The 21,006-nt window shown below is 39.2% G+C and overlaps 1 protein-coding gene across 4 annotated transcripts in view; it reads left to right on the top strand.

Annotated features, from left to right (window-relative positions):
- The window catches only part of GABRR3 (gamma-aminobutyric acid type A receptor subunit rho3), a 79,266-nt gene extending 59,680 nt beyond the window's left edge, over nt 1-19,586 (top strand). For 2 of the 4 annotated variants that reach the window (XM_002716748.4, XM_070071948.1), the window contains exons 8-9: nt 3,822-4,018; nt 11,217-13,011. In XM_002716748.4, coding sequence (XP_002716794.2) covers nt 3,822-4,018; nt 11,217-11,519 — 500 coding nt within the window. In that variant the 3' untranslated portion in view covers nt 11,520-13,011. Of the gene's footprint in view, nt 1-3,821; nt 4,019-11,216; nt 13,012-19,407 lie in introns of those variants that run through there. The other 2 variants (XM_070071949.1, XM_070071947.1) reach the window with 2 other exon arrangements.
- The last annotated feature ends 1,420 nt before the right edge of the window (nt 19,587-21,006 follow it).

Raw genomic sequence — 21,006 nt, 5'->3', positions numbered from 1 at the left:
CACTCCCAACTTTGAACCACTTTGTATGTCTAAGATATCTTATTTCTTTTATTTTGTAGTTGGCTATAGAGCAAGGGTAGCCTATGTTGGCAGCTCCTGAGAAACAAAGATCATTATTGCCATCCTTTTTATCCTCATTGTTCCTGAAGTGACTGGCATGGTGCCCTACACATCTTTCATGCTCCATGCATTGGCGCTACATTGCCAGTGTTTTAGCCCACCACATTTTCAATAACTGTTTTCAGTTACTAACTGGAAACAATAAAGGATGATTCATTTAGCTGGTAAGATACTCTCACATCTGTCATATTTCAGGTAAAGAACAATAGAGGCTGAATAGCATAGAATTGTTCATTGTAATGAGGCAATTCTCATAGGAGATAATAACTATCATGATTTGGAATATAAATGCAATGGGTCAAAAATATTACTTCTTTCCATTTGATTTAGTGAGGACAGAGCATGAGACAACTACAAAATTTTTAAAGGATGCCCTCTCATTTCTATTTCCCTCTCTTTTCCCAGCATCCACCATTCTTGTCTGGGCATTATGCATGGGTGTGCCATTCCCTGTACATTGTACTAATTAATGAAGTCACTTACTAGAAAACAGATGTGACAGAGGAAAGCAATCAATTTTCAAACATGTAGTGTCTCATAGAGAAAAATGTCTCCTAACAGAGGATATGCCTGGAAAAGTGACTACTTAGGGAACTGAAGAGTAATTCATTTAACCATCACAGAGCTTATCAGAACTTCTAATCATAGTGGATGCTGGCACCACCTTTGTGGGAAAATTGCTAATAGTTTCTGTCCATAGTGCAATGTTGAAGTACCCAGCCCATCTTCTTTTCTCTTGTGTCTCTTAATATATTTTTCTGCCCAGGCATACAGGGAAAATATTTTGATTCCTTTGATGGCAAATTTAGATAACCCTTCCTTTCAAAAGAACTTCCTATGCTACAACTACTAAGAGGGTGAACAGGTTCATAATAAGTGTTGCTTGTCTGCCCTAGTGCTATCAAACAGGCTAACAAAACTCTCTAAGAAGTATAGCCAAAAATGGCCAATGAAAGGAGGGCATTGTGGTGCAGAGGGTTAAGCTGCAGCCTGGGACCTCATATCCCATATTGGAGTACCAGTTTGTGTCCCAGCTACTCTGCTTTTGATTCAGCTTCCCACTAATGCATATCCTGGGAGGCAGCAGGTAAAGGTCCTCATGAGCCAAGTACTTGGGTCCCTGTCACCCGTGCAAAAGAACCAGATGGGGTTCAGGGCTCCTGGTTTCCGTCTATCTGAACCCCAGCTGTTGTGGACATTTGGGGAGTGAACCAGCAGATGGAATATCTCACTCTTCTCTCTGTCTTTCAAATAGATAAATCTTTCTTTAATTAAAAAAAATCTTAAATGGCCGTTGGAACACAGATGACTAATTCTCCCCAGACTGTCCTTAACTGACCCCATGTGTGTCCTTAAAATCTAATATGGTGAAGTTGCAAGGGCTCAGGGGAGTTGAGTCAAATGGACCAGTCTGAATATTTTCTCATAACAGTTTCCTAACTATGCATAGCAATATCAATAGGTGGGAAGATAATTTTCTAATCCCAACACATGCCCTCTCTTTGATTAAATGGTCACTTCATATAATTCAAAAACCGTTTATTGGGATGTTAACTTTAATGGGTTTGGAAGGAGTGCTATTTGTCAAGATTAATGTATTTCCGAGGGGTGGCTCAAGACATAATAAATGTGTTTAATGAAGCTGTAATACTCCTGACTTCAAGTCCCCTTGCCTCAGGAATTTATATATCAGTTTTCTCATCATTCACTCCCTACCACTCAACAATCCCTCTGGACTCCCCTCTAATTCTTTTTTATTATTATTATCATCGTTCGTCTTAAACAAGGGAAATCTAGAATACTGGTTTTAAAATAAATAAAGCTCCAGTAAATTAGTTGGACTAAGTGCCATTTTAAAGAAAATGACTGATCATTGCTGTCTGGTAGATATAGATAATGCAATTCCTTTTTATTAGCCCGATAGCCATCAATTTCAAATACATGATGAGACCTGTCTGGCAAGCACACTTGAGTGTTTGTTTTAAACCCTTACTTTGTTCACTAAGCCCATGTTACTGTCTACTGAAACAAATATCAAGTTCTACTTTCCATATCTTGGACAGCCAGTAAGAGAAGATATTTTTAAATTTTTGAATTAATGATGTGAGCTACTAAGTAGGAGTACTGCCTCAGGATTTCTTTCATTTACATGAGTGAAATCTTGAAGGGAATAGACTTTTGGCCTATTGAAAATCACTAAATACCTTCCTTATGCTTCTTGACATGATTCCACATCAATATATATAGCATCTCATCTCAGATATCATCTATATAGAAAAATTAGTTTAGCATCTTTACAACAAAAGGAAATTCCTTTTACAGGTCCAGAATGAGAAGTGGCAGGTTTTCCAGTAAAAATCCCAGGTTCTGCACTCAGAAGGAAAGGGTTGAATCCTGCCCCTGACAAAATTTGGGCTAATTACTTAGCAACTCTTAACTCATATTTCTTTTCTGCAATGTGTGGATCATAGTATTTATAGGTAAATATTTGTGGAGGATAAATACTTGCTAAAAGCAAGCAAGTTTTTTATTTAATAATCTTGATTTCATTGTCCATGCAATGTTAATGAAAACTCCATATCTCTATGTAGCAAGTACATTTTAAAGATGTATTTTTATTTATTTGAGAGGCAGAGTTACAGAGAGGGAGAAACGGAGAGAGAGGTTTTGCGTCTGCTGGTTCATTCCCCAAATGGCTACAATAGCTGGAGCTAGGCTGATCCAAAGGCAGGAGCCAGGAGACTCTTCCTGATCTCCCAAGTGGATGCAGGGATCCAAGTACTTGGGCCATCTTCCGCTGCTTTCCCAGGCCATTAGCAGGGAGATAGACCAGAAGTGGAGCAGCCAGGACTCAAACTGGCACCCATATGGAATGCTGGTGCTTCAGGCAGAGACTTAACCTGCTGTTCCACAGTGCCAGCCCCAGCAAGTACATTTTAGAGCCAGGAGATGAAAATGGCACCCACTGATCTGATGTTTCATCCTTGTGGGTGGAAAACCTGAAATTCAATCGGGCATATTAAGAGCTAGAACAGAAGTTTTGTTTCTTATTCTAGAGTTCAAATCAGTGGCAAGGTGAGATGCCAGGTCCTTCCAAGGTGAATGTCAAATTGCCAAATTGTAATGATGTTGATCACACAAACTAAAAACTTTCTTTGAAATCCAATGGCCCTACCGAGTTGTCATTGTGTTTGATATGGGACTCCCTTGGATGAGAACCTCACAGAATTATTGTAGAAAGGATGGAAATGTGTTGGTGAAAGCTGTCCACATGCTGCGTCTGTACATTTAAGAGTAAATCAAAATGCTCTTCCTGCTGTTTGGGACTCTGTCTGTTGACATTAAAATGTCCTCACAACTTATAAAAATCATTAAAGATTCCATTTGCACCTCCCTAGTGGGAAATTAAGAAATAAAACCATGCCAGCCAGTGTGCATTTCAAATATTTACAGTTCTATACTCTCTCTCCAGGCAGTACTCCTGCAGGATCCCTCTGAGAAATTAGTGCAGACACAGAGTGGTCTTCCCCCAGCCAGTGTTTTATTAAGGAAATCTTGTTCCATGTCCCCCAGAAGCACCATCTCGTCACCTCTGATGCTCCTGCTAGAGAACAAGCACAGGAACCAAAAAGAAGGGGAAGATGGCAGGAAGGCAAGAAAAAGGGTGCTGTGCTCAGTTTGTCCCTGTTCTCAAATGGCAGGAATCACCACGGTGCTGACCATGTCCACGATCGTCACCGGCGTGAGTGCCTCCATGCCCCAGGTGTCCTACATCAAGGCTGTGGACGTGTACTTGTGGGTCAGCTCGCTCTTTGTGTTCCTGTCAGTCATCGAGTATGCAGCCGTGAACTACCTCACCACAGTTGAGGAGCGGAAGCTATTCAAGAAGAAAGGGAAGGTACAGTCTTGCTTTGACTATCAGATCCCTTTGAAAGTGTGCAAAAGACTGCCCTCATTTATACCCTGTCCTGACAGCGTTATAAGCCCTTGTAGAAAGGTAATTCAGAAAGTTCATGGAAAATAGAATTAAAAGGTAAACTTGATTTGCTGCAAAACATTTTGAAAGTCACCATAGTTTTTCATAGTATGCACTTTCCATGAACATTTTAAAGACTGGTTTTATTAAGTCCATGTGCCTTAGCAAGTTGCAAGTTTACAGCATGGTGACAATTTAACATTGAATTTTAATCTCTGCTCTTTGTGAGCTGGTTTCTTGGCATGCTCATTCACCTTTGCCAGGACTAAAGAATTTCTTCTACTAAGTTCCCTTCCCCTGACTGGACCTCTTGTGTAGCAGGAGTTGATGTACAAGGCACGTTCTTTCAAGTGGGTGATGATGATGATAGTTAACATGTAATGAGTGTTCATTATATATTGGCATTACACCACCACCTAAGAATATTATGTCATTTAATTCTCACAGTAAACCTGACAGGTCAGTATTTTATCACCCTCGTTTCACAAAAGTGACATCAGTGCAGATGGGTCATAACTTGGCAAAAGTCAAACAGCAAAAGAGGTATCAGGGTTTGCTTCTGGATCTCCTTGACTCTGAAGGCTGTGCTGTCAACCAATAAATGATATGTTGCTCACCACTAAGAGCCAGGTTTTTTTTTCTTCTTATCACTTGGAAGAATGGCAGAACATACAGAGAGGAACTTCTTCCCACAATACCCTAGAAACAAGGTACCATCTGTGCTCACATGCTTTCTGTGACATTGCTTAATAAATGTGGATGGATTACTCTGTATCCGCTTCATTTTACAAAGGATTTGGGCACCAGTTTCTGGTTCTTACAAGAAATGACATAAGATATACTCCAGACACCTGACCAACAAGATTCAGTTGTTTGTTTGCCAGCCTAAAGAATATATGTATGTAATATACATGTAATTTTAATGAAATGTATTCACAGTGGTTTAAGAAATTCTTATGTGAACACTTATATACACCCAAATATTATTTAATATTTTTATACTTCTAGAAAAAGCGTTTCAGAGTGTGTTTATGTCATTTTCCCAAGCTAAACCTTCATATGAGTTCTCCAGTGTAGATTTTTCAGAGATTACTATCTCTAAAGACACAGAACCTCAGTGAAGTGATTTTCCTACAGATTCACAGCCAACACAGCTGCAATTACAACTCAGAGCTCCTGGAATGCTAACTTCATTCTCTCATTTTCTATCCTTGGGGTCAAAGCTCCAATAAGAACTGATTTTGTCTTAACTGCACATGCTTCCATTTCTTTTGTTGACAGCATATGGCTGTGAGTACATGTCCTATACACACCCACGGAGAGTGTGTGCAGGTTAGGAGAACTAGGGGCTTAAGCCCAGCACATCACCTAGGCTCCGGTTAGAATACAGTCTTAGAAGGTTTGTTGGGGGCAGAGGCAGGTGGTAGAGGGGTGGGAGACAGAACATGAGAGCTTGCATTTCTATCCAACTCCAGGTGATAATGTCAGTGCTGCTGGTTCATTACCCAACTGCAAACAGCAATGATTTCAATCATCGTGGAGTGAAAGATGGCAGGGAAAAAAACGTGTAAATAAGGAGAGAAATTTTTTCTGGTTTTGTTATGTTTTTACATAAGGTATAGCTAGCCTAGGATAGAGGCACTGAAGCAATATTGACCACCTTCACCTAGTCCTTGGACTCCAGAACATCTGTGTCTGCAGCCCCTACCCGGCATACAATGCATGTGTTCATATTAGCTGATTTCTGTTTCACAATCTGCTTGTGGACCACTATGAGACATTCTTTTGAGTTGGTAAGCATGCTCTGTATAACATTCTTTTTGAATTTTTAGTTGTGGTGAAATACATATAATTTGGGGCCAATGCTGTGGTACAGTGGGTTAAACTACTGCCTGCAGTGTCGACATCCCATATAGGCACTGGTTCAAGTCCTGGCTGCTCAATTTCTGATCTAGCTCCTTGCTAATGTGCCTGGGAAAGCAACAGAAGATGGCCCAAGTGCTTGGGTTCCTGCACCCATGTGAGAGACCTGCATGAAGCTCCTGGCTCTTGGCTTTGGCCAGGTCCCACCCCGGCTGTTGCAGCCATTTGGGGAGTGAATCAGTGGATAGAAGATATTCTCTCTGTCTCTCTCTCTGTAACTCTGCCTTTCAAATAAAAGTTGTTTTTTGATCTGGAACATTCATCAAAACCAAGTTATATTAAAAATGAAACAAGAAAAAAAAATACCTCTGCTTATGGCCTGGGAAGGCAGTAGAAGGTGGCCCAAGTGCTTGGGCCCCTGCACCCACATGGGAGACCCAGAGGAAGCTCCTGGCTCCTAGCTTTGGCCTGGCCTAGCCCCAGCCTTTGCACCCTTTTGGGAGTGAACCCAAGAATGGAAAATCTTTCAGTCTCTGTCTCTCCCTCTCTCTGTAACTCTGCCTTTTGAATAAAATAAATAAATCTTTAAAAAAAACAGACATAGCTTAGAATTTACCATCTTAACCCTTTTTACATGTATAGCTCAGAGTGTTAAGCACATTTGCACTATTGTGTACCCAATCTCTAGAACTTTTTCTGCTTGAACAACTAACCTATTAAACAGCAATACTCCACTTCATCCTCACCTCAGCCTCATGGAAACCTTCATTCTAAGCATCCCCCTTTAAAGCAAAATTATCTCCAAGAAATGTTTTACTTGTCATTTATATATGTGAAGGACAAAATGAAGAAGTGATTTTAAAGTCAGAAGTGGTGCTGAACCAAACTTCAGCACTTTGTAGCTTTGTATTCCAACCAGGTCTTATAAACTTCATTATGTGTTTGTGTAACAATGTCGTTTCTGTCCTATTTTATCAAATGGTGTTGTTGTGAAGATCAAATGTTATAATGACTGGATCTGGAATCTTTACTTAGCAAATGTAGATTCTGCCTGTGAGCCACAGAGCTCACCCTCTGGAGCTACATGCATTCGCATAAGGCCAGTGGAAAGAGGTCTGAAATGAAAGGGTGTGATGCTCCAGTGAGCGGAGGGCAGAAGGAGGCCTCTGTGCTTGGGGCTAATAAGTAACACCCATCTCCTTTATGCCTAAGAAACAAGTTGTAGAGAACCAGAGAGACAGACACCACAATGTCTCCTTTCTTATTTTTTTTTAAAGTCTGGTACAGAGATTTATTTAGTGAACCAAAAAAGTTATATTTGATTAATTTAGCAGTTTAAATTTATGAACCATCTTTTATCAATAAGTCAATTAAAACATCTGTTAATAAATTTTCCCATACAATATGTATACACATATAACAACATACAAGATAGAACAATAAAGCAGTTTCAGTAATAGCTTCTTAAAATTTTTAACTGTTTTTTTTAATTACCACCAATCAATTAGAATTATTTCCTGCTCTTAGAAAACTGAATTAACCATACTTTTTCTCAGTTGGAACCTGAGATATTGGCTTTATCTGCTTACAGAACTGTCTCAAAGTACTGAATACAATAGCAGTCAGGGAAAAAAGAAGTCCTTTGGAGCCTAAAATAAGATGTAAACACAGAACCAACGATGTTTTAACTTTCATGAGCAGTAAATCTGATTTTTAGTGTTTGGAGAATACAAAACTCTGGATGACAAAAGACTTTAAGTAGCCGTGTTTAAGATTATAAATTCATTAACCGACAAGAAGAAGCACTTGCTTATTCCACACAATATTTTTGAAAGCACCTGTAAGATTTTATAAAATATTTATCCCTTGTAGACCTCAGCCTTTCTCATTAAGATAACCATCATGTCTGATAACAACATAACAAGATCATTAGACTTTTGTAACTTTTGGACATTTGTTTCAGTAGCACCACTTCATATCTTGACAGTGCCTTTAATATAATCCAAATAGCTTTATTAGTTAGTGTCTCTACAGGAAGAGAGATATATCCTTTGATATTTCCAAGGAGCCCAGCAGCATTTCAGCTGTCGAGGTCTGGTGTCCAGCCAAGAGGCCACTGGAAGCACTGGAATGTAGCCCCAGCCAGAATCCGTCAGTTGTCTCAAGGCCTTCTCCCAGTTCCACATGAAGGGCTGATCCACGCAAGATGGAGAGGAGGTGATTCACAGCCCAGTGCCCACACAGTCTTGTCAGGGACTGGGGTCCAGGGAAGAGATTTTCAGAACACACTGGGGAGTGCCCTGGCCGAGTTCCCCGATCATCTCAAGGCCCTTTCCCAGTCCCTTACAAGAGAGAGGGGTTAGAATAGAGCCTCAGCACCAGGGGATTGCTCTAGCCTAATCAGCAAGCCTGGCCCCAGTGTCTTAAGGCCTGCAGCCACACTAGTTGCTTTTAACTGGTTGACAGGGACCCGGCGTTTTTGAGAAAATGAGAGAGTTACTATGGAAGAGAGCAAAACTCTGAAAAACAGAAGCAAGAGCGGTCCACATGCTTACCCATCCAGTAAGATGATCCGATGCTGGGTGGAAGTGAACTCGAGCAGGATCCTAGTCACATTGGAGTTGCTGAGTCATGGCACCAAAATGTTATGGGTGAAATGGCAGCAGAGAAAGGATTACCTTGATTCTTTGTCTCACATGGAAGAAGAATTTCCAAGCAGACAAGGCAGAGAGAAAAGCAAAATGTATTTAAAAGCAAAATTTGTTTAAATCAGAGACCTCCTGGTGGAGTGGCCAGGAAGGGGGCTCCAAGAGAGAGTGGAGTATGTTGCTTAGATACGTGAGCAGGAAGGCTCACTAATATAGCTCATCGCTGACTTCGAAGTGCTTCCTCTCTTGGTCATGGCAAATCTACACAATTCAGGGCTGTGCCTCTAGGATAGTCTCCATTTACCTCATTTCAGACAACAAACCCACACACCAATGCACTTCTGAGTGAGGACTCAGAAGAACCTGAGCCACACATGTTAGTAGCTCCTCCCAAACCCTAAGTTGGAGTGATTGAAGGATGGAGAGAAAATCCTGAAGTATTAGGCCCATGAGGCTCCTCCCTTTGAAAACATGAAGTCAGGAAAAGCTTCTTTCCTATCCTACTACTGTCACTCAGCATCATCTACCACCACCATCAACAACTTTCATCTCTGCTGCCGCCCACCGTCACTACCACCACCACACCTCTACCACATCTACAACCTCTACCATTACCACCATCAATGCCTCCACCTCCTACAACCACCAGTACCCACTACATCCACTTCTCACCACCACCCACTGTGTCTATAACCTCTTCCACTACCAACATCAACACCTCCACCTCTTACAACCACCACTTCCCACTACTTCCACTTCCCACCACCACCTGCCACTACACCTCCAACACATCTACAACCTCTACCACCATCAATGCCTCCACATCCTACAACCACTACTACCCACTGCCACCACCACTTCCACCTACCACCATCACCACCCACTATTTTCACCCACTACTACGGCCACCCACTACCACCACCACCCACTTTGATCACATACACAGATTCCCAACTACTACCCTATCTTGATACTGAAGTCTGGGAGAACAACAAGGGCCATGGAAAAATTATCCCTAGTGTTGACCATGGCCCAGAAAAGAGAAAGAGACTTCATTTCTTCTTTTATCCAAATGTTTTCCTGACTCCAGGGCCTAAAACAATCACATCTACAGTTTAGATAGAATATGACTCAGCTATATGCTTCTTTGTGGGATGAAGTGAAAATTTAAAAACCAATTCTAAAACTGTTCCCCCCCCCCCAAAAAAAAAACACAGCATAAAACTTGGAGCAAATAGCAGCCTATTGATACACTGCACACTGTGAGATTTCATCATATGGATAGATAGTTCTAGATTATCCTAATGGAAGAAAATGCACCCTTGTTCTTCAAAGAAGATGGTTTTCTTCAACACACTAAAGGAATTAAAAAAAGTAAATGGCTCCCTCATTGTTCTATATAGCTAAGAAAACCTGCAGACTGTGAAGTTTTTCTATCTCCATTTCCACAGTTCAATCAAGTACTAATATCATTAGCTATTCGAGGTTTCCAGTCTTGATATCATTGTTTACTTTGTTCATTTTCATTTTATTATAGATAATTTCTACAATTAAAAAAAGTAATTACACATCTTAAATGTGGATTCCTGGTTACTTCATGTCTCTTGAATCCCTGTGAACCAAAAGCACACTCTGACAGAATTTACCCTATGGCCTGCATTTTGAATTCTGTATAATTTCATCTAGTAGTAGCCTCTCCGTATTTGTTCATCTTTTACTTTCCCTGTAGTTCAAGAAGTGATTTTGTTTTCTAAAAAGCAATTAGTAGGTAGCAGCTGCTTCCGAGACACCAGTGTATACTAGTGAGAACTGCTTTCTCCCTTAGCAGAAAATCTTCAAGAAAACTTTTAGTTTAGATTCAGGCAGGCACAGGAGCCAGAGAGCATTGATAATTTACTCCTTCAGAAAAATAAGCCTATTTCATGTTGTTTAATTGGGCTATGTTAGCATCATTTGTAGGTGCTTTTACACATAAATAGAAAAACTGGGCCAATTTGCATTTAAAAAGAGCAGCTAAAATTATTCCCTCATCCCTCCTCAATTTAAGCATAAGTGGATCACCAGATGATATTGTTCTGTTTTTGGACAAAATCACACTGACTAGGCATACTTCTGTATTCTTCATGTGGAGAAAAAAATAAGCTGAAAAACAAATCCAGTTGGCTTATATTGATGTTCTAATAAATCATATTCAATTTCCACTCACAAACTATGGCAAACCATTCATACTATTCAGAAAACAAGAGAAAATATGTATCTTGTGTAACAGTCTATTGGGCCAGAATGGAATTAGAAAACATTGAGACTGTAATTGTGTAACATTCACTTGCATGATGTTCAAATATCTTACGGAGATAAAAACAAAAAAATTTAATATAAACTCCTTACTAAATTCCTGTTTAAAACAGGGTCTGTAAAATTGTTTCACATTTATTATTCTAATAACTTTTAGTCAGACAGCAAACCCAAAACTAGAATACTATTTAAAACAAACAAAACATTTTTAGTAACTATTTAAATTATGTATTTAAAAGATGATTTACATTTTTGCTATAATTTCTATTCATAAAACTGTATTCATGACCTACTTAAAAAAGTATTTTTGACAGATTTCTGGAATGTACAACATTGATGCAGTTCAAGCAATGGCCTTTGATGGTTGCTACCATGACAGCGAGACTGACATGGACCAGACTTCCTTTTCTCTACACTCAGAAGAGGACTCCATGAGGGGAAGATGCACAGGCAGCCCCAGCACAGATTCATCTCGCATAAAGAGAAGGAAATCCCTGGGAGGACATGTTGGTCAAATCATTCTGGAAAACAATCACGTTATTGACACCTATTGTAGGATTTTATTTCCTATTGTGTATATTCTATTTAATTTGTTTTACTGGGGTATCTATATGTAAAGAGGAATTTTCAATGCATAAAACTTGTATTGGAGTTGGATTATGTTTAAAATGAAAACCTCTTAAATGCAGGTTGGACTATACTAGATTGAACTGGAAGAGAACCAGTCAGGTCTCCTGACCTAAGGAAGGTTTGAAAGCTGAGTGATTTTAGGAGGTTAAGATTTTCAGAGAGACTTTGACTCCATAAATAAGAGTCATAGGCATGTGTATTATGGCAAAAAAATTTTTTCCATAGGGAAGGGTTTTTTTAAACTACTTCATCTGAATCCTTCTCTCTTAATAAAAACATTCTTTAACTGGACTAAAGCTAGACTTTGCAATAATGCAAGGATATTTTATTTCCTAGTGTCAGCAAAGTGCCAGATTATATTACACCACTGACTTCTTAGGAAAGAACTCTCCATCAAGAGAGAGTCTTTCACACTCACAGAGGCAAGAGTCCTAGGAAGAACTTCCCCCGTTTCCAATGATGTCTTTGATCTTATTCAATTAAGTTTCAAGTATTATTGGGTTCAAGGGGGAAAATGATCTAATCTTCACTCAGTCTTCATTCTTAAAGTTAAATTAATATTTTAGTTATCTTGTACTTTGTAGATACGATATAGCTTTCATAGCTTTTTGGAGGTATTTAATTAATTACTTTATTTAACAAATGTTTTTGACCACCTACCCTACTTAGGTACTTATAAGGTGTTATGTACTGAAGTGCGAATATGAAATAACACTCCTGTGTTGCTGACTGCACAGCTTAGCAAAAATGGTGCACTGGTAGCTATAATGAACACACTGATGTTAAAACAGTGGTGTGTGCACTGTGCCATGGCTGATCTGAAAGAGGGAGGAGAATATCTATGAAGGCAAGTGGACTCTCAATTTATAAATACTTTGGAGAGATTTCCAGCTACCTGGGTGAAAAAAAATGAATTAAATTTATATATCCCAAAGTAATCTGTATTGGCTGAACCAATAAATTAGGTCAAGTGGGTATTAAATAAATGTATGTTAGGCAAGAAAACCTTCCAATGATCAGCATTCCTTTTGCAGGTCAGCAGTGTGCATGCTTTTGTGTGGAGTATTTTGTGAAAAAGATTGTATTTTGAGAAAAACCCTTGTCAGGAAGCATGAAATAGTCCCCTTCCTGTTTTAATTGCTGGGATTGAATTAAAAGGAATAAAGTAAATGATGTATTATTTTTGATATATTTCTTTTTATTTCACTATAAACCTCAACAATTTGAATTATTTTATACCAGATGAAGAGACAAATAATTTCCTTCTTGTTTACCAATACCGTCGGTTTTGCTTTTCTGTTGTCAGCCAAAAGGTTCTAAAAAATCACCTTTCTCTTTGGTTCAAAAGATTAAAAGGAAAATTATTTCTCTATTTTGACTTTCATTATGAGCATACTAATTCTGGAATATTTTGTTCTATTTCCTTAATAAAATTTCTCCAGTTTTTTTTTGAAAAATTTGCAATTAGTATGTTTTTCCAGGATAGTGTCCAAAACTGATCTAATATAATTTATTTGAATGCTTCTTCATTTAATTGTAGTTAGGTAGTAAATACATTTTAGGAACTATTTATTTAATGGTTTTTAAGCTTGATTGAATAGGGAAAGTATTTTGCTAGGATTATATTTTCAAAATACAGCATAGATTAATACCCTACATGGTTGAGAATTTGTAGTTATTATTTAGTAGAGTACTATGGTTGGATTACATTTCTGATGTTGAAAAACTCTATATAAAATTGATGTGTGAATAAAATTTAAAAAAAAAGCTACCTACAAATGAACAGAGTGAATTTACCCTGTTCATTTCTGATTCTCTGCTTCTACAGACAAAGCGGTTTTTCATATACTTTGAACTACAAGATTGAAGATGTGAATGCTTTCCCTGGGCATATTCATTTAGTGTTTTAAATGAAATACATCACGGCATACATCTGGTAACTGAGGTTAGAAGAATGGGTCTCTTCCACAACACCACACACACACACACACACACACACACCCCTCATGAGGAGCATTCATGCACAACTGTTGGCCCATCAAATGTGATTTTTGCTAATGTTGAGAAACACAGGCATTGCACTCATCAGTAATAAACGTCTAACCCTGAGAAGTAAAATCTGTTTACTGCCTCAGGGGAATTAGGAGAGCATTCAGAATGAGCTCCTAGGATTTTAGCCAGTTTTCTTCTCAAATCCATGGCTTGTGAAGACAGAGCTGTTCCTGTTATCTTCATTTCTACAAGCATGCCATAAGATTTCTGCTTCAGTTCTAATTTCAAGGAGAGTGAAACCACAGTACCTGGACAATATCTGAATGGCAAACAGCATACAATAGCCAGCTCATTTTGATTTTCACTTCATTTCCTCATGACAATCCTGAACAGACTGTACATGATTGTTCACTGATGGATAAGCCTGGATAAAAGGCAAGGATTTCACAAAATAAGCTGCTTTCTAAGATTAAAAAAAAAAAGCCAACCAACTCTGTAAACTGTGTAAATACAGAAATGTGCTATTTTATAGAGGCTACTCTGAAAAATCTATGAAAAGCTATGTTTCAACTTAGATTTATTGCTTTTATTCTGAATAGAAAATAAATAGCATTATTAATAAAAATTATAAATACCATTGATGGAATGGGTGTTATGGCATGGCAGGCCTACAACACCAGTGTCACATATTGGAGCACTGGTTTGAGTCCTGGTTGTCCACTTGCCATCCAACTCCCTACTAATACATCTGTGAAGGCAGCAGAAGATGGCCCAAGTACTTGAATCCCTGCCACCCACATGGAAGACCTGGATGAATTTCCAGGCTCCTGGCTTTGGACTGGCCCAGACCCAGCCATTGCAACCATTTGGGGAGTGAACCAGCAGATGAAAGATCTCTCTCTCTCTCTCTCTCTCCCCATTCAAATAAATAAATCTTTTATAAAAAATTAAAAATCCCATTAAACAGTTAACATTTTAGTATATTCTTAAAGGCCTTCTATGTGTAACATGTTTTATTCTAATGAGACTAGTCTGTGTACACTTAATTTATTAATTTAAGCATTTATGTTGTTCCAAACACCATGCTGTGAACTGGGGATATAGTAGTGAACCATGAATATGTTTCCTGCTCCTACTGAATTACACTCTATTGGGAAAGTGATCTAAATTATGCCATGTGTTGCTTGATATTTTTCTCTGAATTATAAACAACTATTTTTATTTTAAGATGTACTTATTTATTTGAAAGGCTGAGTTACAGAGAGAGAGGAAGATCTTCCATCTGCTGGTTCACTCCCCCAAATGGCTGCCACACCTAACACTGCACCAGACAGAAGCCAGGAGCCTTGAACTCCATCTGGATCTCACACATGGGTGCAGGGGTCCAAGCACTTGAGCCATTATCCACTGCTTTCCCAGGCACATGAGCAGGGAGCTGGATCAGAAGTGGGGCAGCCAGGGTCAAACCAGTGCTCATATGGGATACCAATGTTGCAGGTGATGGCTCTACCCACTGCACTACAATGCCAGCCTCCATTAATAATTCTTTTTACCCTTTTTCCTGAAAACTAAGTTTTATATGATGTGAGTAGACTACTGAATGGGAACATCATCATTTACTTAATCCAGCTCCATCTGTGAGACATTAACATTCTTTCATGTGTGTGGTACTACACTGAGTGGCAATTAGTGATATAAAAATACTTAGAAGTTAAAGTATTTTAGAGAAGCCGGTGCTGTGGCACAGCAGTTTAATGCCCTGGCCTGAAGCGCCGGCATCCCATATGGGCGCTGGTTTGAGACCTGGCTACTCCATTTCCTGTCCAGCACTCTGCTATAGCCTGGGAAAGCAGTGGAGGATGGCCCAAGTCCTTGGGCCCTGTACCTGTGTGGAAGACCCAGACGAAGCTGCTGGCTCCTGGCTTTGGATCAGCACAGCTCTGGCCGTTGTGGCCATCTAGGGAGTGAACCATCAGATGGAAGACCTCTCTCTCTGCCTCTCCTCTCTCTCTCTCTGTAACTCTGACTTTCAAATAAATAAATCTTTAAAAAAAATTAAGTATTTTAGAAACAATTGATACTTCCAGACATACTTATACTTTTTGCCACTGGAACCTGCTATGTCAGTCAATTGCCTGTCTGCCCAGGAGCATATAGAGTATCGAATACTGTAACCAAAGAAACCTTTTGTTCTTAGATCTTTCTCCTGTCCCCAAACAAAGTAGAGCATTCATTATATAATTACTTGTGGGGAAATTAGTTACATGAGGGAATTCAAAGATGGTGCCCAGAGGAAATAAGGTGGGCAGAATCCAAAGTTGTTTACCACCAAAGCTAATTGGCTGCGCAACATCAAGGGAAGTGACGACAACTGATAGCAAGTGTATAGACATATGGCTAGTCCTATAGAAATCGCTCCATAAAATGATCTTTTAAGTGATTGGTTGGTCCTTATGCCCTGCCCCAATGACTCTGCAGTTTTGTGCTTTAAAAGGCTCTGTTATGCAGGAAATAAATGAGTCCCTGCTTGACTTGGCTCCCCGCTGCGTCTGATTGTCTCCGGGATTGGGAGACTGGGGACTGGGCCAGCAGCGCACTTACCTTTCCTCATCCATCCTGTATGGGTGGACTAAGACCCTGCAATTACTGAACTGCATCTTTGTAGTGCACGTTTCATCACTGTACAAAGCACTTAAATTAAAGCAGAACTATTCACTGAAACCCTGCTTTCCCTTCATTGACTGCTGTTTCCACTATCAGCCTTTGCCATCTTTGTAAGTAGGGGAATAACTAGGATTACACATAGCTGCATATGAGTTGCCACAAAATCACAATTTGTGACCTTGCAAGTGGGTTAGTATTCATGAATAATATTTATTGTTCTTTATTATGTCATCATCTATTTAAATCACAGGTGCACACCCTATATATACATATTTTCTGATTAAAAGTTATTTTTTTACTAGAGGGAGCATGCTCCCATCTGTTGGTTCACTCCCCAAATGCCCAGGAGTTGGTAACTCAATCCAGGTTTCCCATATGAGTGACAGGTACCAATTACCTGCTCTCTCCTAGGGTATGCATTAGCAGGAAGCTGGAATCAGGAACATAGCTAAGACGAACCCAGTCATTCTGATATGGGGTGCAAGTGTCTCAAGCAGCATTTTTTTTTTGAAAAAAAAAATGTTTCTTTAATGTTTTGTTTGAGAGGGACAAAAATCTTCCATCTGCTGGTTCACATCCTAAATGCCTGAAACAGGCAGGGCTGAATCAGGCCAAAATCAAGCTCCTGAAACTCCATCCAGGTCTCTCACATGGGTGGCAGGAGCCTAAGCACTAGAACCATCACCTGCTGCCTTCCAGAACACTTTAGTAGGAAGCTGGCTCCAGACTGGGGGGTCCGGGACGTGAACAAGGTGCACCAATATAGAGAAGCAAGCAGCAGCTTTAACCCCCTGTGACACAATGCCCACCCCTCTCTATATATAATTTTCAGCATGAAGATTAATGAGGGAAGGAAATAAACTGAATTCTGTAATCATTACTAAAGTCAAAATCCCAGTTAGCTCAAATAATACCCTCAAAGAAGCCAGAGAAAGCAGGAAGGAAATTGCTATCTCAACTACAATTCTGTCCCTGGAGCTGCTGTTATTTCCTGGCAGGGCCTAAGCAGAGCAGTCAAGGCTACACTCCCAACTACATTGTTTATGGAATGGAGCCACCTACTTTTTCTCTATAAACACTGCTTTAAAACACTCCATCGTGCTATAAAGTTCTGCTAAATTTCAAAGTCATATCACTTTCCAACAGCAATTTGACTCTAGCTTTTAACCAAGAACTCAAACATTTTTTCTTTTCTCTTAAAAAAAAAGTGTGAAAGATAAAATACTGGATATCTAAGGAGATTACTTTATTCAGGCTATTGCAATAGGAAGCACATTCATTATCGAAGAAATGTCTCAAAGAAAAGGAAGGGGCTAAGAATTTCAAAGAGGCAGGAAAATAAGAGTTGTATTCACTGAGGAATAGTAGAGGTGCATCTTATCTTGGAATATTTGAGGGCTGAGAAGTCATTTCTCAGAATATAAAATTGTGGAAGGATTTCTTGATCTTCGCTACTTTCTAAGAACACAGGGACTCAAAGTTCAACATTTTGAGAACATTGTCAATTGTTCTTCCATTTCAACCCAGTGCTGAATCATGATACTTTTTGGTCAAAAATGGGGCTAAAACTAGGAGATTTCACAATGTTAGAGAAAAAACTCTGTGCTTTTCAAAATATTGACACCTAACTTATTATAGGAAACACTGAGTGGTGTCTCATTATCAGGTCATTTGAAGGTTATGATAGAACTTTTAATCCTAAGGACAATGCAATTCACTACAGAAATTATTTTCTGTAAGAATGCCTCAAAAGATTTGTACAAAATTGGGCTGTTGACCACTCCTTGTCTTAGGCAATCCATAGCAGATGAAGTTATAATATCATTACCATCTCTTTTCAAATTTCCCTTTATTAAATACTACATTTTTAAAGGTTTGACATATAAGACTGTGTCCCTTAAAAATGACAAATAGGTTCCAATATTTCTAAAATTAGCTAACTTCACAAGGCACCCTAAAAAAGGAAGGAAGTTCTTCCAGCCTCATTCATTTTCTTCTCTTACTTCATTAAATAATCTTAATGCAGGTGCTTTGAAGGGTTTTACACTTTGACACTTCGAATAAGTGCTATAAAAACAAACCCATGTGTTAAATAAATTTTTAGAGCAACCACACCACCTCAGAATAACTTAAAATATGTTTTGTTAATTGGGTTATGTCTTTGGTGAAGTCATATTTAGGTTAAATCATGAATCAGTAGAAAGGAGCCTCAGGATCTGCTAAATAGCTCCTAAATGAAAATGAACCTGGGTAGACAGAAGGAAGATGAGGGTTTCCTGAAAATAAGCTCTAATAATTAGATGTGATTCATAAAGAAAATATAAATTAAAAGTAGTAAATAAAAATAAGGCAAAGGAAAGACAAGAGTAGAGCTGAAAATGTAGTTGGTTTGCAAAATGATCTCCTTGAAACCCCATAATGTACATCCTGGGGGAAGATTTAGATTTGACCATAGAATAAATTAGATTTGATTATGTTGGATAATGTCCTGGGTTATAGTAATGTACTCAGATGATTACAGCTCATTTGTGTAAAAGATTGTGTACCTCTGAGCAATCAATTGCATGTTGGTCACCAAGTAATCGATACAATGTGTCATCATGGCTGAAATAATCAGCCCATTTCAAATTTTTAGTTGTTTGCATTATTTGATTCTGTCATGAAATCATTTAGCTCTTTATAATTTCTCAAAGTATTTGCATTATTTGATCCTGTCACGGTATCATTTAGCGCTTTTATGCAGTGAGTCATATTGATGGAATTCCTGGTGAGCACACTGGTTAATGTGGGTAAGTTTATTATATTGCTGACCCATATTAAAAATGGAATAATCTGAAATTCTTGGGAATACAGACAGAAAATGGCAAATACAAACACAAGAAGTGACATACACATAGGGTGAAACAATAAGTGTGCTTCCTGGAGTTGTGCAACAGAATATCACCATAAAATAAGATTTAAACACAAAAATATAAATGTTAATCATTTTGCAAGATTATCAGCGTTTATAGAGTGAATGATTCCAGAATGACTTTTTTACCAATGCCTTGAGGAAATTAGTACACAGACCCTTAGGCTTATGGAATTTGAAAGGCAATGGGGGGCTGGCGTGCTGTGATTTAGGGGGTAAAGCGCCGCCTGCAGTGCCATTATCCTGTATGGGCGCTGGTTCGAGTCCTAGCTTTTCCACTTCTGATCCAGCTCTCTGCTCTGGCCTAGGAAAGCAGTGGAGGATGGCCGAAGTCCTTGGACACCTGCACCCACGTGGGAGACCTGGAAGAGGCTCTTGGCTCCTAGCTTTGAATCAGCGCAGCTCAGGCCCTTGCGGCCAATTGGGGAGTGAACCAGCGGATGGAAGACCTCTCTCTCTCTCTCTCTGCCTCCCTTCTCTCTCTGTGTGTAACTCTGACTTTCAAATAAATAATTAAATCTTTAAAAAAAAAAGTCAATAGGGACATCACAGTATGTCTAGTGCAATCTCACTTTGTAAGTGAAGAAACAGCATTAGCAAAGAGAAAATTGTCCAAGTTTATATGTGTTCCCAATGTCGTTACTTCTAGTAACTATAAAAAGTGCATCCACACATTATAATTCTCAGATTCTTTGTACCCAGCATCATCTGATTGGATGTGGGGATAGAATGGGTCGCACATTTGCAGCCTACCAAGCTGAAGGAAAGAAAGAAGGAGAGAGAAAGAGAGAGAGAGAGAAAGAGAAAGAGAAAGAGAAAGAGAAAGAGAAAGAAAGAGAAAGAGAGAGAGAGAGAAAGAGAGAGAGAGAAAGAGAGAGAGAAAGAGAGAGAGAAAGAGAGAGAGAAGAAAGAGAGAGAGAGAGAGAGAGAGAGAGAAAGAAAGAAAGAAAGAAAGAAAGAAAGAAAGAAAGAAAAGAAAAGAAAGAGAAAAGAAGTTTTCAACAAAGCAACCCAGAGTATGAGCATAAAATACCTCTGCAGGTTTGTAACTTACTTATCTAAGAATCAGGGATAAGTTTATTTCAGCGTTTATGTCTGAGACAAGGTACAGAAGGAATTCTCTTCTCACACCTGTCTTGTTCTGCATCCAGAGGAGGATCTCCGGTTTATTGATCTAGAAAGCTAGGGCAGTGGGATGTGGGAGTGAGGAGAAGGTTTGCAGGCTGCCCTGGACAGATCTGGGGAAGATGAGTCATCTGGGACATTATTTTCAAGAGAAAATGAGTTACAGACACACAGTAACTGACTTTTTAATGACCCTTTGGATAACCTGAGGAGTGAATAAGAGTCTGCTTCCTGTCCTCTGGAAGAAAAAAATTATAAGTATGACCTCTATGAACAGGTACATACAGATTGTTGACTTTTTTTTTTTAAATCAACTTGTAAACTTGTATTGCAAGTTAAAAATGAAGTTGTTCACAATCTCAACTTGACCAGATATGAAACAGTTTAAAACTTTTAAAGGATGTGTTATGAAAAACCAGGCTCTGGGGCCGGCGCCATGGCTCACTTGGTTAATCCTTTGCCTGTGGCACCAGCATTCCATATGGATGCCGGTTCTAGTCCCTGTTGCTCCTCTTCCAGTCCAGCTCTCTGCTGTGGCCCAGGAAGGCAGTGGAGGATGGCCCAAGTGCTTGGGCCCCTGCATCCGCACAGGAGACCAGGAAGAAGCACCTGGCTCCTGGCTTCAGGTTGGTGCAGCGCCGGCCGTAGCGGCCATTTGGGGAGTGAACCAATGGAAGGAAGACCTTTCTCTCTGTCTCTTTCTCACTGTCTATAACTCTACCTGTCAAATAAATTAAAAAAAAAAAAAAAGAAAAACCAGGCTTTTAAAAAAAAATCTTGTC

This window comes from Oryctolagus cuniculus, chromosome 4, assembly GCF_964237555.1.
Source record: "Oryctolagus cuniculus chromosome 4, mOryCun1.1, whole genome shotgun sequence".
NCBI lineage: Eukaryota > Metazoa > Chordata > Mammalia > Lagomorpha > Leporidae > Oryctolagus > Oryctolagus cuniculus.
The sequence above is the reverse complement of the archived record's forward strand: the minus strand, read 5'-3'. Positions and strand labels throughout refer to the sequence as shown.